The sequence below is a fragment of the Mobula hypostoma genome, chromosome 13 (genome assembly GCF_963921235.1).
Source record: "Mobula hypostoma chromosome 13, sMobHyp1.1, whole genome shotgun sequence".
In the NCBI taxonomy this organism is placed as follows: domain Eukaryota; kingdom Metazoa; phylum Chordata; class Chondrichthyes; order Myliobatiformes; family Myliobatidae; genus Mobula; species Mobula hypostoma.
In genome coordinates, this window is record NC_086109.1 from 95,388,656 (window position 1) to 95,407,390 (window position 18,735).

The 18,735-nt window shown below is 44.5% G+C and overlaps 1 protein-coding gene across 1 annotated transcript; it reads left to right on the plus strand.

The window, feature by feature from the left end:
- The first annotated feature begins 3,257 nt into the window (after positions 1 to 3,257).
- Positions 3,258 to 18,407, plus strand: snapc5 (small nuclear RNA activating complex, polypeptide 5). The gene is made up of 4 exons (XM_063066560.1): positions 3,258 to 3,590; positions 4,297 to 4,616; positions 8,198 to 8,293; positions 15,567 to 18,407. Exons 2-4 carry the CDS (start codon positions 4,527 to 4,529, stop codon positions 15,690 to 15,692), a joined length of 312 nt encoding a protein of 103 aa, XP_062922630.1. The 5' UTR covers positions 3,258 to 3,590; positions 4,297 to 4,526; the 3' UTR covers positions 15,693 to 18,407.
- The last annotated feature ends 328 nt before the right edge of the window (positions 18,408 to 18,735 follow it).

Genomic DNA, 18,735 nt, shown 5'->3' on the forward strand with positions numbered 1-18,735 from the left:
CAAAATGACACTGGTTACATCACACTCAAACATGAAATTTTAGCTGGAGAACAAATTCAGATTTCATGCAAAAATAATGTGTTTTGTAATGACCAAAAACCGTGTTACAGATAAACACAAAGGCTATAACCATGTTATAACTAAACACACCATCACCGACCTTATTAGTTCTAGGGATCTCCCATCCACTGCCACTAACCTCATAGTTCTCGCGCCCTGCACCTCCCGTTTCTACGTCCTACCCAAGACCCACAAACCTGCTTGTTTCAGATTGTTCCTGCCTCACTGAACTCATATCTGCATACTTCAACGCTGTTTTATCCCAAGTTCAGCCTCTTCCTATCTACATCCGTGGCACTTCACATGCTCCGGATCTTTTCAATGATTTCAAGTTCCCTGACCCCGAACATCTTATTTTCAGCATGGACATCAGGTCACCATACACCTCCATCCCCCACCAGGAAGGCCTCAAAGTTCTCCATTTCTTTCTGGACACCAGACCCGACCAGTTCTCCTCCACCACCACTACTCTCCTCTGTCTAGCAGAACTTGTCCTCCCTCTTAATAATTTCTCCTTTGGCTCCTCCCACTTCCTTCAAAAAGGTATAGCCATGGGCACGTGGAACAGTCTATCGTCCCAGCTAAGCCTGCCTTTTTGTCGGTTACATGGAACAATCTACGCTCGAAGCCTACACTGGTGTCCACCCCACAGTTTTCCTACGCTATATCAAAGACTGCTTCCTGCACCCACGCAGAGCCTGTCGACTTCATCAACTTTGCCTCCAACTTCCACCCTGCCCTCAAATTTACCTGGTCCATTTCCGACACCTTCCTCCCCTTTCTCACTCTGTCTCTATCGCCGGAGACAGCTTATCTACTGATGTCTATTATAAACCCACGGATTCTCACAGTTACCTAGACTATACTCCTTCTCACCATTAACTGTAAAAATGCCATTCCCTTCTCTCAGTTCCTCGGTCTCCACTGCATCTGCTCTCAGGATGAGGCTTTTCATATCAGAACTAAGGAGATGTCCTCCTTCTTCAAAGAAAGGGACTTCCCTTCCTCCACCATCAACGCTGCCCTCAACCGCATCTCTTCCATTTCACGCTCGTCTGCCCTCACCCCATCTCCCGCCACCCCACCAGGAATAGGGTTCCTCTTCCACCCCACCAGCCTCCACATCCAGCACATAATTCTCCATAACTTCTGCCATCTCAAACAGAATCCCAGCATCAAGCACATCTTTCCCTACCCCCGCTTTCTGCTTTCCGCAGGGATCACTCCCTACACAACTCTCCTGTCCATTCGTCCCTCCCCACTGATCTCCCTCCTGGCACTTATCCTTGCAAGCAGAACAAGTGCTACACCTGCCCCTATGCCTCCTCCCTCACTACCATTCAGGACCCCAAACAGCCCTTCCAGGTGAGTCGGTTGGAGTCATCTACTGTATTGAGTGCTCCCAGCGTGGCCTCTTGTATATCAGAGACCTGACGTAGATTGGGAGACTGCTTCACCGAACATCTATGCTCCACCCACCAGAAGAAGCGGGATCTCCCAGTGGCCACCTGTCTTAATTCCACTTCCCATTCCCATACGTCTATCCATTGCCTCCTCTACTGTTGTGGTGAGGCCACACTCAGGTTAGAGGAACACCACCTTATATTCCACCTGGGTAGCCTCTAACCTGATGACACCAGCATCAATTTCTTGAAATTCCAGTAATGTTTCCCCATCATTCCCCAACCTGTTTTCCATCTCTCATCTTATCTCCTTGCCCGCCCATTGCCTCCCTCTGGTGCTCCTCCCCCTTTTTCTTTCTTCCATGGTGTTCTATCCTCTGCTGTTAGATCCCCCCTTCTCCAGCCCTGTATCTCTTTCACCAATCAACTTCCCAGCTCTTTACTTCATCCCTCCCCCTCCCGGTTTCACCTGTCACCTTGAGTTTCTCCTTCCCCTCCCACCCATCTTTTAAAATCTACTCCTCATCTTTTTTCCTCCAGTCCTGCTGAAGGGTCTCGGCCCAAAATGTCAACTGTACTCTTTTCCATAGATGATGCCGGGCCTGCTGAGTTCCTCCAGCATTTTGTGTGTGTTGCTCAGATTTCCAGCATCTGCAGATTTTCTCGTTAATGCTTCCTTCCTTTCTTTTCGCTATAGGGGTAACTGCAACCTTTTAGACATTTTTAACAATATTTTCACAGCACCGAGCAGAAAATAAGCACAAGTCACATGGTAATCACTGTGAGTAATGCACGAAGGTCTGGCTATTATGACTGTGGAAACAAACTGGCGCCAACAGAGCCCCACTCAGGGTGCCTGAGGTCACTTCACAGAACTCACTGTGGTGCACAGAGAGACCTGTGGTTCCTCTGGGAGCCTGCCCAGCACCTTGTGGAATTTCCCATTTGTGATGGCATATCAGCACTCAAAAAGTGTTGGATTTTGGAGGTTTTCGGAGAAGGGGAGCTCAATTGTACTGAGTTTTGCCTTAGCCACAGAGAAGCACTGTATTCATGTGTATGGTTGAATGACAATTTAACTTGAACTTGAGCCTCCCCACCATGGAGGGCAACTTCAAAAAGCGATGCTTCAAGAAGGCAGCACCCATTACTCTTCACCATCCAGGATATGCCCTCTTCTCATTGCTACCATCAGTGAGGATGATACAGGAGCCTGAAGACACACACTCAATGTTTTAGGAACAGCTTCTTCCCCTCTGCCACCAGATTTCTGAATGGACAATGAAACCATGAGCACTACTTCACTATTTTGCTCTTATTGCAGTATTTCTTTAAAAAATATTTGTTATTGTAACGTATAGTAACTGCTGCCGCAAAACAAGTAATAAACCCGATTCTGAAATCGCTGTAACATCACATCCACATTCCTGCCTTCCCTTGCTCACCTTTCACTCTGTTGCATCCACTTTCTCATACTCATTCCCTGTCTCTGCCTTAAAGCGAAGCCCCTAAACCAGTGTAGGTACAGAGACTGCCGAGGCGGGAATCTAACCCTCAGTTCGCCTCGACATCCCTAATCCTCAGGAGATTTAATTAACTGCAAATCTCCTCTCCTCCGAGCTCGACAACCGAGCACCAGGGGTAGGAGCAGCTGACATAAACATCGGGTGAATTATTCTACAGCTTGAAGCCATTCCGCTGCGGTGGAGAGACAGGACACCACCTCAGACCGCCATCGAGCGACAGGGGCGCTACCGCGCAGTGCGCGGGAGCCGGAAGTGACGCGGGGTCGCATGGGACTGCCGGAAGCCGATGGAGGCGGCCTCAGACGGAGCATTGGGGGGAACGGTGTGGTGCAGGGCTGGTCAACTTCCCAGCTAAACTAATCAATTCCTCCTGTACAAGCTCTGCATTCATGCGCCTGTTTAAGAACCTCTTGAACATCCCGATCATATCTGCTTCCTCATTCTGTGTAAAGAACCTGCCCTGCAACATCCCTTTTGAAATTATCCCCTTGATGCATGCCCGCTGATATCAGACATTTCAAACTTGGGGGACAGATTCTGACGCCGTTCCTGAGAAAACAACCTGATTCACCCTCTTATTAGCACATTGCCTCTAATCCAGGTAGGGGGCAAGAGGGGGTTCGGGTAGGACTGAGGACCGGGTTAGGGTGGCTGGGGCTATTACTCAGCGCAGCCTGTAGGTGCAAGGAGCCGGGGCTGTGACTGGAACACCGGAGTACAGCCAGTGAAATCCTGTCATTGCGCCATTGGTTAGTAGCGACCCTTGGAAAGTTTGCGCTGTCGCCAATACAGGGCAAGATGCTATTACAGTTCGGTGTGTTGGAGTGCAATCCCAGCATCTTCTGTTTGTGCGTCCTTCTCGTGGAGTGCTCGGGTTTTATCTGGGTGCTCCAGTTATTAAAGGTACCAAAGACCTACCGGTTAGTTGGTTAATTGGTCAATGCCCCGTGATGATGTTTGGGTTAAATCGGGGGTTGCTGAGCAGCGCAGCTCGAAGGGTTTTTTCTGGACTGTTATCTGGAAATAAGTAAGTACTCCCTTGTTAACCGGGGTTTTCAGGTGGTTCCTGTGCCTTAAGTATTGTTGAATATACATCCTGGAGTTCCCTCCTTGATACAGTGGATAGTTTAGAAGGTAATTCACTCCTACCATTAATACCATGCGTCTGATCAAAGTTCTCAGTGCCACCCTTAACGCTGTTTCTATATTTTAAGCAATTATGTGCCAGGGATTCTCACAAGTCGGTGAAGATTAACTAACACGGTGAATGTGATTCCATCAACAGCTAAACAATCTTTCTCTTTCAGGTACTGACAGATTGGGAACAACTTTGCTTCGTGTCATGCTGCCTTTTTTTTGGCCTTTCACTAGCAGTGTACGTGACCAAAGCTGCTTATCCCGATCTTCATACTTGAACTGCTGCTCTCGGTGGGAGTGTGGTGTATGAGAGAGAGAGAGCGACAGCTTATAAAGGTGCAGTAATCCTTGAGTGAATTAAACATCAAGCAGGTGAACTGAGGACTGCTTGGAGCTGAGAATGTTGAGTCGGCTACAGGAGCTGAAAAAGGAAGAGGAAGCTCTGCTGAAGATCAAAACCACTTTGCAGGATCAGCTAAACAGACTCAAGGTAAACTCGCAAACAAACAACACCCGCCTGTGTAAAGAAAAAGATGAACTCTGTCACATGTATATCGAAACACACAGCGAGCCATTCTTGCCACTTCGGCTGTGGCGCGGGCTCGTGCTGCGGCTATGCTAATCGTGGTTTTGCTTGAGCATCGCGGTAATGCAGTCGATGCGCCACGTTCTGCAGCACGAACCCGTGCCAGAAATGAAGCAACAAGATTGAGAGCAGAGGGTGCTAAGCACAAAGTTGAAATGCTAATGGTGGAGAAAGCTCGTGTAGAAGCTACATTAAGTGCGCTGCAGGAGGAGTGTGAAGCTGAGGCTGTCTTAGCAGAGGGAAAGGTGTATGAAGCAGCAGTGATGGTGTTCTTTCTAGGAAGGTGATTGAAGAACTGACCATTGGTGCGAGCCCTCTAATACAACATGGCTTTTCAACAGAGGATGAAATCAAAGCAGTAGACAAAGATAGGAATCACCTTCCTGTCATGCTTCACACCAGACATCCTCTGCTTCAGATTTAAACCCAAAGGAAGTTGAACCCTCATTTAATGTAGGAAGTGGGAAGTTGCAAAAGTCACCCAACTTAGAAACACATGAATGTTCGCCACTTAATAAGAGCCGATGAGGGCTGATCCATGCACCTAGTGCATCAGTGGCTCACCTTTCAACAGAACCAGCTGCACAGTCCTCACTCGCTGCACCAGGCTGGGGTGATGAATTACCATTGGACAATAGATTGAGCAAAATGCTGAGTCTGGCCAGAGAAGATACAGCTGTAAATTCAGAGCCTGCACCTTGGGCTATTGGTTCCACCCAGCACACCCACGGCAGAGCACAGTGGGAGCCAGCTGATCGTCCATCAGGTGTAGCTACTTCCTCACACACTCTAAAGGCATGTTCTGGAACATCAGATGTTCTGGAAACAGAGCCGGTGGATTTGTCACGGAGTCAATAGGAGGAGAGGTCTGCGTACCCATGCCAACTCTCATTGGCTGTAACCATATTCCCAACAACAGGGATGAGATCTCAACACCTGAAACTGCATGAGGTTGTTCACATCTTAAGGACATAACTGACATGATCCCCACACAGAACTCTTTTGCTGAGGTTCTCCTGTTGCTTGGCAGAGATCCCATATATGCACATAAGGTGCATGAACAGCGCAATGGCCAGCACAGTGCACCTTATGCCCAACGACTGGACTTGAGTTGGGTCATAGTGGGTGAAGACTGCCTCAATGGTATTCATCAGCCCACTGTCAGTGTATTAGTCATATTTTATTGATCCCAGGGGAAATTGGTTTTCGTTACAGTTGCACCATAAATAATTAAATAGTAATATGTAAATTATGCCAGGAAATGTCCAGGACCAGCCTATTGGCTCAGGGTGTCTGACCCTCCAAGGGAGGAGTTGTAAAGTTTGATGGCCACAGGCAGGAATGACTTCCTATGACGCTCTGTGTTGCATCTCGGTGGAATGAGTCTCTGGCTGAATGTACTCCTGTGCCCACCCAGTACATTATGTAGTGGATGGGAGACATTGTCCAAGATGGCCTGCAACTTAGACAGCATCCTCTCTTCAGACACCACCGTCAGAGAGTCCAGTTCCATCCCCACAACATCACTGGCCTTACGAATGAGTTTGTTGATTCTGTTGGTGTCTGCTACCCTCAGCCTGCTGCCCCAGCACACAACAGCAAACATGATCGCACTGCCCACCACAGACTCGTAGAACATCCTCAGCATCGTCCGGCAGATGTTAAAGGACCTCAGTCTCCTCAGGAAATAGAGACGGCTCTGACCCTTCTTGTATACAGCCTCAGTGTTCTTTGACCAGTCCAGTTTATTGTCAATTCGTATCCCCAGGTATTTGTAATCCTCCACCATGTCCACACTGACCCCCTGGATGGAAACGGGTCGCTGGTGCCTTAGTTCTCCTCAGGTCTACTGCTAGCTCCTTAGTCTTTTTCACATTAAGCTGCAGATAATTCTGCTCACACCATGTGACAAAGTTTCCTACCGTAGCCCTGTACTCAGCCTCATCTCCCTTGCTGATGCATCCAACTATGGCAGAGTCATCAGAAAACTTCTGAAGATGACAAGGCTCTGTGCAGTAGTTGAAGTCCGAGGTGTAAATGGTGAAGAGAAAGGGAGACAAGACAGTCCCCTGTGGAGCCCCAGTGCTGCTGATCACTCTGTCGGACACAGACTGTTGCAAGCACACGTACTGTAGTCTGCCAGTCAGGTATTTAAGAATAGTGTCCTGAAGAATGGGCACCCAAATCATTTTAGACCTGAGAGCATTGTAGGAATAACCAAAGACTGCCTTCTGAGAGCAGTATCTACATGAAAGTGAAGATTGTAGGAGTAACCAAAGTGAAGATTGTGGGACTGGCCAAAGACTGCCTTTGCAGTGGATGGCACATTTGTAAGCAACCTCTCAGCGAGACCAACTGAATCAGGTAAAGATTAGAATCCTTCGTGGTGTTCAAAGACCGATGAAAGCAGAGGAAGTGCAGTGCATCACAAAGCAGGAACCTCTCCCAATCCAAAGCTACTTTAGTGAACTCTGCCTTTCTTGACTCTGACGGGCTACAGCTAGTTGGGGGATATATTAAGAGAGCACAACTCACTCCAGAGGTACTCCACTCAGTCATTAATCTGTGTGAGCACCGTGTCACCGGTCGTCTCAATAGACACCACTGCGAGCAAGTATGTCATCAAGCTCAACATTTTCGCAGCGAGAAGGGTTAAAGACCGTGCAGTTAGATAGTTTCAAGACTAGTCTCTGAGACTGTCTTTGCTTTGCCAAAGGCACAATGAAATGATCATTTGAGTTTTAGTTTCACTAGTTTAGTTAGACATCGTTGAAGTGAGGTGGGCAGAGTTTTGCCTCTAGGGGTGTTGCTCATTTTGTATAAACGTCACTTCCTGATCATAAGCACACACTCATGACTTGATTTCAACTTGAAGTACACACGGTAGAAAGTCATCCATTTTCATCCACTCTTGAATCAGCAATATCTTTTCACAAAGTTTTCTCATTAAAAACTAAAGAAAGCTTTCAGTTCAAGTGATTTTTGAGAAGGTGTTTAACTCCCAGTGTAGCTTTGTACACACCACTCTGCAAGGGTAGTAGAGAGCTCTGGGCCTGTACTTACTGGAGTTTAGGAGAATCGGGGGGGATCTCATTGAAACCTATCAAATATTGAAAGGCCCAGTTCGAGTGGATGTGGAGAGGATCTTTCCTATAGTGGGAAAGCCTAGGATAAGAGGGCACAGCTTCAGAATAAAAGCATGTCACTTTAGAACAGATGAGGAGGAATTTCTTGGTAACCAGAAGGTGGTGAATCTGTAGAATTCATTGCCTTGAAGGCCAAGTCATTGGGTATATTTCAAATGGAAGTTGATAGCTTCTTGGTTAGTCAGGGTGTCAAAGGTATCTGGGGAAAGCAGGAGAACGGGGTTGAGAGGGAAAATAAATGAGCCATGATGGAATAATGGAGCAGACTTGGTGGACCGAATGGCTAATTTTGCTCCTATGCCTTTTAGCCTTGTTAATGTGAGTGTACTGTGACTACAGGTGGAAGAGTTGGCCTTGCGATCCATGATCACAACCAAAGAGCAAGGTGACACAGTTGACAATGACGGGAGTGGACAGGCACCTGAATCTCTAGAGGTAAGAAGTCAGCTTTGTGCTGTAAATATCTGACTGTTTAGTAATATCTGCAAGATGACATATCAGACAACTATAGAGATTGCCTCTTTTGATTCTGCTGTGCTTTCTGGTGCTTCTCTGTATCTGAATCACCACCCTCGGGCTAAAGAAATTCCTCCTCATCTTTGTACTAAACAGACTTCCCTCTATTATGAGGCTGTGCCCTCTGATCCTAGACTCGCCCACTACAGGAAACATCCTTTCCACATCCACTCTATCTTGGCCTTTCAATATTTGATAGGTTTCAGTGAGATTCTTCTAAACTCCAGAGCCATCAAATGCTCCTCCTACACTAAACCTTTCATTCCCGGGATCACTCTTGCAGACTTCCTCTGGACCCACTCCAATGCCAGCACAGTTTTTCTTGGGTGAGGGCCCCAAACCTGTTCACAGTACTCCAAATGAGGTCTGACCAATGCCTTATCAAGCCTCAGCATCACATGCTTGCTCTTGTATTCTGGTCCTCTCAAAATTAATGCTAACATTGTAGTCGCCTTCCTTACCACTGACTCAACCTGCAAGTTAACCTTGAAGGAATCCTGCACAAGGACTCTCAAGTCCTTTTGCACATCTGATTTTTGAATTTTCTCCACGTTTAGAAAATACAGTGCCTATAAAAAGTATTCACCCACCTTGGAAGTTTTCATGTTTTACTTGTTTTACTACATTGAATCACAGTGGATTTAGATTGGCTTTTTTGCCACTGATCAACAGAAAAAGACTTTTATGTCAAAGTGAAAACTGATCTCTGCAAAGTGACCTGAATTAATTACAAATATAAAACACAAAATAATTGATTGGATAAGTATTCACCCCCTTCAAGTTAGTATTTAGTAGATGCGCCCTTGGTAGTAACTACAGCCTTAAGTCTGTGTGGGTAGGTCTCTATCAGCTTTGCACTTCTGGACACTGCAGTTTTTCCCCATTCTTCTTTGCAAAATTCCTCAAGCTGTCAGATTGCATGGGGGATTGTGAGTGAACAGCCCTTTTCAAGTCCAGCCACAAATTCTTAATTGGATTGAGGACTTGGCCACTCCAGGACACTAACTTTGATGTTTTTAAGCCAGTCCTGTGTAGCTTTGGCTTTATGCTTAGGGTCACTGTCTTGCTGGAAAACAAATCTTTTCCCAAGTTGCAGTTCTCTTGCAGACTGCATCAGGTTTTCCTTCAGGATTTCCCTGTATTTTGCTGCATTCATTTTACCTTCTACCTTCACAAGCCTTCCAAACCTGCTGCAGTGAAGCATCCCCACAGCATAATGCAGCCACCACCATGCTTCACAGTAGGGATGGTGTGTTTTTGATGATGTGCAGTACACCAAACATAGCATTTAGTCTGACAGCCAAAAAGCTCAGTTTTGATTTCATCAGACCATAGAATATTTTTCCAGCTGACTTCAGAATCTCCCACATACCTTCCAGTAAACTTTAACCGAGATTTCATGTGAGGGTTTTTTCCCAACTGACTTTCTCTTCGCCACTTTTCCATAAAGCTGTGACTGGTGAAGCACCAGGTGCAGTCTCTCCCATCTCAGCCACTGAAGCTCGTAACTCCTCCAGAATTGTCATAGGTCTCTTGATGGCCTCCCTCACTAGTCCCCTTCTTCCCTTCTTGCAGGCCACTCAGTTTTTGAGGATGGTGTGCTCTAGGCAGATTTATAGCTGTGCCATATTCTTTCCATTTCTTCATGATTATCCAAGGGATATTCAGTGACTTGGAAATGTTCTTGTATCCATCTCTTGACTTGCGCTTTTCAATAACCTTTTCGTCGAGTTGCTTGGAGTCTTCTTTTGATTTAATGGTGTAATTTTTGCCAGGATACTGACTCACCAACAGCTGGACCTTCCAGATACAGGTGTATTTTTACTACAGTCAAATGATACACTTTGACTTTCTGTTTTGAGATGTGGAGGTGATCGCCATTCAACTAATTATGTGATTTATAAAACCATTTGCTGCACTAGTGATGATTTGGTGTGTCATATTAAAGGGGTGGATATTTATGCGATCAGTTATTTTGTGTTTTATATTTGTAAGTGATTTAGATCACTTTGTAGAGATACGTTCGCACTTTGATACGAAAGAGTCTGTTTCTGTTGATCAGTGTCAAAAAAGCCAAATTAAATCCACTATGATTCAATGTTGTAAAACAATAAAATATGAAAACTTCCCAGGGGGGTGAATACAATCACTGTCGTCTACACCTTTATTCCTTCTATCAAAGTGTATGACTTTACATTTCCCTACACTATATCCATCTTCCAATTTTTTGCCCATTCTCCCAATCTGTCTTGTGTCCTTCTGAATACTCCTTGCTTCCTCAATGTGACCTGCCCCTCCACCTATCTTTATATCGTCAGCAAACTTGGCTACAAAGCCATAAATTTCATCATCCAAATCATTGACATATAATGTAGAAAGAAGCGCTCCAATACCGACCCTTGTGTTACACCACTAATCACTGGCAGCCAACCAGAATAGACCCCCTTCATTCCTATTCTTTGACCCCTGCCAGTCAGCCAAACTTCTGTCCATGCTAGTCGTATATTACCATAGGCTCTTGCTAAGCAGTCTCACGTGTTGCATCTTGTCAAAATCCTTCTGAAAATCCAAGTAAACAACATCCACTGACTCTCCTTTGTCTATCATGCCTGTTATTTCCTCAAAGAATTCCAACAGATTTGTTAGGCAAGATTTCCCCTTAAGGAGCCATGCTGACTTTGGCCTGTTTTATCATGCACCTTCAAGAGCCCCCAAAGCTTTTAAATAATGGACTCCAACATCTTACCAACCACTGAAGACCGGCTAACTGACCTATAATTTCCTTTCTTCTGCCTCCCTCCCTTCTTAAAGAGTGGAGTGACATTTGCAATTTTCCAGTCCCACAGAACCATTCCAAGATTTAGTCATTCTTGAAGGATCATTACTAATGCCTCCACAATCTCTTCAGCTACCTCTTTCAGAACCCTGGGGTCTACACCATCTGGTCCAGGTGACTTCAGACCCTTCAGCTTCCCAAGTACCTTCTTAGTAATAGCAACTACACTTGCTTCTGCCCCCAGACACTCTTGCTGGGGTCCTACCAGTGTGTAGTACCCCAGCAATTGCCACCTGCCAAAAAGTTCCAAAAGGCCCTGAGCTCTCTTTAAATCTTACGCAGCCTCACCAACAACAACCTGTCGCGATGAGCAAATTTGGCCAGTCAGCCCATCAAGTCTGCTCTGCTATCAATCATGGCTGTTTATTTTTCAAACCCTATTCATCATGTAAGCCTTCTCCATGTAATTCTTAACCCTCTTACTAATAATATTTTCCTTGCTATTTGATGAAGCTTGCTGCGCACAAATTGGCAGCTTAACATTCCAGCACTTCAAAATTAATTTACTGTAGAGGACTTTGGGATGTTATGATGTTGTAAAAGTCTGAATAGAAAAGAAAGTTCCCTCTCCCTTCCTCAAGCTGGTGTAGTCATAGAAGTTGTAGAAAAGTACAGCACAGAAACAGGCCCTTTGGCCTATCTAGTTCACGCCGAACCATTTAAACTGCCTACTCCCATCGACCTGCACTGAGACCATGGCCCGCCATACACCTAACATTCATGTACCTATCCAAACTTCTCTTCAACGTCGAAATCGAGGTCCCATGCACCACCTGTGCTGGCACCTCGTTCCACACTCTCATGACCCACTGAGTGAAGAAGTCTGTCTTCATGTTCCCCTTAAACTTTTCACCTTTCATCCTTAACCTATGACCTCTGGTTGTAGTCCCACCCAACCTCAGTGGGAAAAGCCTGCTTGTATTTACCCTATCTATACCCTTCATACCTCAATCAAATCTCCTCTCAATCTTCTACTTTCTGAGAAATAAGCTCCTAACCTATTCAATTTTTCCTTATAACTCAGGTCCTCCAGACCCAGCAATATCCTTGTAAATGTTCTCTGTACTCTTTCAACCTTGTTTACATATTTCCTGTAGGTAGGTGACCAAAACTACACACAATACTCCAAATTAGGCCTCACCAATGTGTTTTACAACTTCAACATAACATTCCATCTTATGAAGGCAAATGTGTCAAAAGCTTTCTTTACAACCCTATCTACCTGTGACACCACTTTCCATGAATTATGGGCCTGTGTTTCCAGATCCCTATGTTCTGCTGTACTCCTCAGTGCCCTGCTGTTCACTGTGTATGACCTACCTTGCTTGGTCCTCCCAAAGTGCAATATCTCAAACTTGTCTGCATTAAATTCCATCGGCCATTTTTCAGACCATTTTTCCAGCTGGTCCAGACCCTACTGCCCAGGACAGCCTTCCTCACTGTCCACTCCACCCCCCAGTCTTGATGTCATCTACAAATTTGCGGATCCAGTTTGCCACATTATCATCCAGATCAGTGGTATTGATGAGCAACAGCAAAGGAGCCAGCACCTATCCTGCGGCACGCTGTTAGTCACAGGCCTCCAATCAGAGGGGCAACTATCCACTACCACTCTCTGGCTTCTCTCACAAGGTCAATGTCTCATCCAGTTTACTACCTCATAGAACATAGAATAGTACAGCACATTACAGGCCTTTCGGCCCACAATGTTGTGCCGACCCTCAAACCCTGCCTCCCATTTAACCCCCCACCTTAAATTCCTCCATATACCTGTCTAGTAGTCTCTTAAACTTCACTAGTGTATCTGCCTCCACCACTGACTCAGGCAGTGCATTCCACGCACCAACCATTCTCTGAGTAAAAAACCTTCCTCTAATATCCCCCTTGAACTTCCCACCCCTTACCTTAAAGCCATGTCCTCTTGTATTGAGCAGTGGTGCCCTGGGGAAGAGGCGCTGGCTGTCCACTCTATCTATTCCTCTTATTATCTTGTACACCTCTATCATGTCTGTTCTCATCCTCCTTCTCTCCAGAGAGTAAAGCCCTAGCTCCCTTAGTCTCTGATCATGATGCGTACTCTCCAAACCAGGCAGCATCCTGGTAAGTCTCCTCTGTACCCTTTCCAATGCTTCCACATCCTTCCTATAGTGAGGCGACCAGAACTGGAAGGTTCATCTTGGAACGACTGAACCTTCTTGACCAACCTCCTATGCGGAACCTTGTCAAATGTCTTGCTAAAGTCCATGTAGCCCAATATCCACAACCTTGCCTTCATCTACTTTCTTGGTAAATTCCTTGGAAAAATATATAAAAATGGTTAGATATGACCTATCACACATGAAGTTATGCTGACTGTCCTTAATCAGTCCATGTCTAACCAAACCTTAGAATACCTTCCAATAACTATCCCACTTCTACATCACCACCCTATAATTTCCAGATTTATGTTTAGAGCCTTTCTTAAACAGTGGAACAACATTAGCTATCCTCCATTCCTCCAGTTCAGGTCACCTGTCACTGAGGATGATCTAAACATCTCTGCAAGGGCCTGGCAATTTCTGCACTTCCCTCCCGCAGGGTCTGAGGAAACACTTTGTCTGGCCCCGGGGATTTATCCACCCTAATTTGCCTCAGGATAGCAAACGCAGCCTCCTCTGTACTCTATGTTGGGACCATGGCCTCGCTGCTGCTCTGAGTCACTTCCATAGACTCTGTGTCTGTCTCCTGAGAAAATACGGATACAAAAAATGTATTTAAGATCTCCCCCATGTCTTTTGACTCCACACATGGTTTACCATCCTGAACTTCCAGAGGACTATTTTTTGCTCTTACAAACTTTTTGTTCTTAACATACAGTATCTGCAGAATCACTTGGGGTTCTCATTCACTTTGTCTGCTAGGGCAACTTCATGCCTTCTTTTAGCCTTCTTGATTTCTTAAGTGTTCTCTTGCATTTCTTATACTCCATAAGGACCTCATTTGTCCTACCTGCCTCTACTGTACCTGCTATGCACCTCTTTTTTTTCTTAACCAGAGCCTCAATATCTCTTGAAAACCAAGGTTCCCTTCACTGTTACCTTTACATTTCATTCTGACAGGCACATACATGTATTGTCTCATTACATCCCAACTCTCATACTCAGTTCTCTGACCAATGAAGCCAAGTATTATATACATTTTCTTCACTATCCTGTCTACCTGATTCACTGCTTTCCAGGAGCTATGTTCTAGTGTCCCCAGGCCTCTCTGTTCTATCAAGGCCCCACTATTTACTGTGTAAACCTGCCCTGGTTGAACTCACCAAAATGTAATATCTCACACTGTCCAAAATAAATTCCACCTGCCATTCCTTGGCTCACTTCCCCAGGTCATCTAGATCTGATTGTAATCTTCGATAAACTTCTTCCCTGTCCACTACACCACCAGTTTTTGTATTGGCTCCAAACTTGCTGACCACGTTAACAAATTGTTAACATAGTCAACAAACAATAGTGTGACCTCATTGAAACCTCTGAATGATGAAAGACCTTGAAAGAGTGGATGTGGAGGGGATGTTTCCTGTGGAGGGAGAATCTAAGACTAGAGGACACAGCGTCAGAATAGAGGGGCATCCTTTTAAAACAACGATGAGAAGAATCTCTTTAGCTGAAGGGTGTGAATCTGTGGAACTCTTTGCCACAGGCAGCTGTGGAGGCCAAATCTTTATGTATATTTAAGGCAGAGGTTAATAGATTCTTGATTAGTCAGGACATGAAGGGGTACAGGGAGAAGGCAGGAGATTGGGGCTGAGAGGGAAATTGCGTCAGCCTTGATGAAATAGCAGAACAGACTAGATGGGCCAAATGGCCTAATTCTGCTCCTGTATCTTATGATCTTCTATACATTATATATGTATATATAGTTAAATGACAATAAACTTGACTTGAATGTGCTGAATGTGCTTGCAAGTGTCACCATACTTCTAGTGCCAACCTAGCATGTCCACAACTCAATAACCCTGACACCTGTAGAAGGTGGGAGGAAAGTGGAGGACCTGGAGGAAACCCATGCAGTCACAAGAACGTACAGACTCCTTACAGGCAGCATCAGGAATTGAACCCTGATCGTTGGCGCTGTAAAGCTAACTGCTATCTATCACTGGCACTGTAAAGCTACCGTGCCACCAAGGTTTGAAGTCATTGATAAGAACAGGGAATGGAGCAAAGCGTTTAATTCAATGCAGAAACACATTTTGAATCAGCATGGTAATTTTCATCGTGTGTGTGGTGTAAACAGAATTTGAGATTGATATGGCGTTAGATTAATGTGTCTATTGAATAATTATCTTCTTCCATTAATAAACATTTCCTTCTACAGTCTTTGATGCAGGTAGACAATGAATGTGCCATCAATCAAACCCAGCTTCAGCTGAGCACATCCCAGTTCGTTACTCATGTAAGACAGGAGGAGGAGGAGGAGGAGGAGGAAGAGGAATACAATTAAATGAAATTTTGCGGCAAGACTAACAGTGCACAGGTGTTTGCAATAATTTTTTTCAAGCCGAAGATGAAGATGATGGTAGGACAGATATCAGGCTATGCGTGATGCAGTCTGTAACTTCTGAAACATTATGTGGAATTTGAATCTAGAAGGTGGTCTTCATTGCTGCACCTCCTGGATGGAAACTGAGAAGGAAAGGCTGCAGAGGCGGTGGAAATGAGTGACCTGCATAGAAATGTGTTATTGACACAAAGCTGACAAGTCACTGGGACTTGAAAAAATGAAATCAGATGTGCAAGAATACACGAGAAGTAGGAGGATGTGAAGTTTCATGATTCTGATGTTTATTGGAAGGTTGCTGGGGTCTTAGAACAATATTGCTGGATATCTGAATTATAGTCATACACTGCAGACATCTTTTATTGATTCATTGCATCACGTAGGGATCTCTGATGGTAACTAACTATTAAAGCAGTATTTTAAAATAAAGGTCTGTGGAAAAAGTACTGAAATATTGTTGGCCTCAACTAGATAATACCCCACTCCTAAATATGGCAAAGAAGGATGAGATGTTTGTTTCCAAGAGTGAGGTCAAGTTGTGGTCCACCCCAAGAAGAAGGAGGTGCTCTCATGGATTGATGTTTTATGGGGTATTGAATGATTTTTGTACTGCTGCATGTTAGCCTATGAATTGTTATCTATAGAACCATTACTCCCACTCCTTACTCAGCCATCTCTAGACTCCTGTAAGTGTCCTCCCAGGTAGCATGATTGGAACTCTGTAAAATTGCTCTTGCATTTTGGGTGGTGTGAACCACTGAATTACCTTGCAGACAAGTTCATCTTGTGTTCTGGTTTATCATGTGGAGCCTCGCCTCCCTCTAATCGCCTGCTGTGCTGACTCTGGTCACGGAATGGCAGGCCACAGATTTGTAAGATTTGCCCAGTGCTTTCAATCATTACCTGGTGTTTATCCACATCACTGTTTTATCGTGGAACAGCGTGCCAGTGAACTGTGAACCAGTGGGTGTTCTATGGCTACACACACTGGCACTTTAGTGATGACAGTTCAAATGGTAAAGTGTAATTGGGGCCATGGTATGAGGAGGGGGCTTTGTAGATGTAACGGCTACTATTTTCAAATTACAAACACAAAATAATCTGCAGATGCTGGGGTCAAAGCAACACTCACAACACGCTGGAGGAACTCAGCAGGCCGGGCAGCATCCATGGAAAAGATCAGCGTGTTGTGAGTGTTTCATTTTCAAGTTACAAATTTGTATTTTGAATCCAATTATATATTCATTCTCATGTAAACCTATTGTCACTTCATCCTGCCAGTGATGAGGCTCTCTGTACTCCACAGTCAGGGAACGATAGGTTTGAGTACATCATTACAAATTTACTTTGAACCAACATTCATAAATGTAGCTTCAGTTAAAAATGTGGATTAACGTGTTTCTCATTATAAGTGTGTGTAAGATCTTACATAAAAGTTAATGACGCAATAAATAATTATACAACAGGAGGAGGCAGTGAACACAATTGGTTGGGAGGTTCTTGTTGAAACCTTGAAAAGCTATGAACATAATTTTTTTAAATGTTCCAAGATTTGTGAGACTGAATTTCTAGAATTGAATAGTATGCATTCAACAGAGCCCACTAACGTGGCCAGTGAAGCCTTTTGCATTCAGTCCATCTGTAGTGTGTTATACTTTCTATCTGAGTTTGATTTAAAACTCGCCCATCAGCCTGCTGTTAGCACTGACATACTCTAAGTCCTGATGAAATTGGTTGATTTTTGGCAGCAGTACAGTACAATACATAAAAAAAATTAGAAGAAGCCATATATACACACACTCTCAGTGGCCACTTTAGTGCCTGTGTATGTGCGGTGCTACTAGAGTGCCTGTGTATGTGCGGTGCTACTAGAGTGCCTGTGTATGTGCGGTGCAAAAAAAGAGCGAAAGTAGTGAGGTAGTGTTCATGGGTTCATGGACCGTTTAAAAATCTGGTGGCAGAGGGGAAGAAGCTGTTCCTAACATGTTGACTGTGTGTCTTCAGGTTCCTGAATCTCCTCCCTGATGGTAGCAATGAGGAAAGGACATGTTCTGGATGGTGAGGGGCCTTAATGATGGATGTTGCCTTTTTGAGGCATTGCCTTTTGAAGATGTCATTGATCTGTAAGATGCTCAGAAAGAGAGGGGAGTGGAGAAAAGGAGAGAGGTGCTGTGTGTTCAGGTGGACAGCAGAGCAGGAATAAGATGATCACAGTCTCCGTTCTGTATCCTGTTCTAATAAAGAACTGAAAGGTTAACTTATTAACGCATGCAGTCTGACCTGAGAATTTTTGGTATTTTCATTAATTACAGTCATGTAACCAGCGTGGTTCAGACTGTACTTGGGGTTTGTTCACATTGTCAGAGTGTGTCTGAGCCCATTTCATTTGGACTTGCAGATCCAGGTAGAGCTAAAGTAACTCGGACTATAATGTGAAATGGGATCAGAATCAACTGTTCCACCTCCTGGAGAAGTTTATTCAAGATTCAGTATTGTTCAATGTCATTCCCAGTGCACGAGTGTAAAGGAGAACAAAATTATTGTTACTCTGTATCCAGTGCAGCACAAAAAATAAAATACAATAGAAAACAATAAATATAAATACATAAGATAGTTTATCTATATTGATTGTATGTCCATAAAGTGATACTAGGCACAGGAGTGTCAGTATACACGGTAACTGATGGGAAATGATAAAGAGGTGGTATTTGGGGGTGTGGAAGGATGGGTTAGTGGGCGGAGGTGTTGATCAGTCTTACTGCTTGGGGAAAGTAACTATTTTTGAGTCTGGTGGTCATGTTGTGGATGCTACATAGCCTCCTCCCTGATGGGAGTGGGACAAACATTAATTTTAAAGGAAGAATATCTGTATTTAGATTCAAGGCAGGAAATGACACTGATTTTTGTTGTATGTTAGTGATTGAAGATTTTTCTTAGCAATCTAATGTTTCAGAAATATAAACCTTTATAGAACAATTTTTTTTAT

Coding starts and splice junctions, on each gene's coding strand:
- snapc5 (XM_063066560.1), top strand. CDS start 4,527: ATGTTGAGTCGGCTACAGGAGCTGAAAAAGGAAGAGGAAGCTCTGCTG. Junction 4,617..8,197: donor ATCAGCTAAACAGACTCAAG/GTAAACTCGCAA, acceptor CTGTGACTACAG/GTGGAAGAGTTGGCCTTGCG. Junction 8,294..15,566: donor AGGCACCTGAATCTCTAGAG/GTAAGAAGTCAG, acceptor TTCCTTCTACAG/TCTTTGATGCAGGTAGACAA.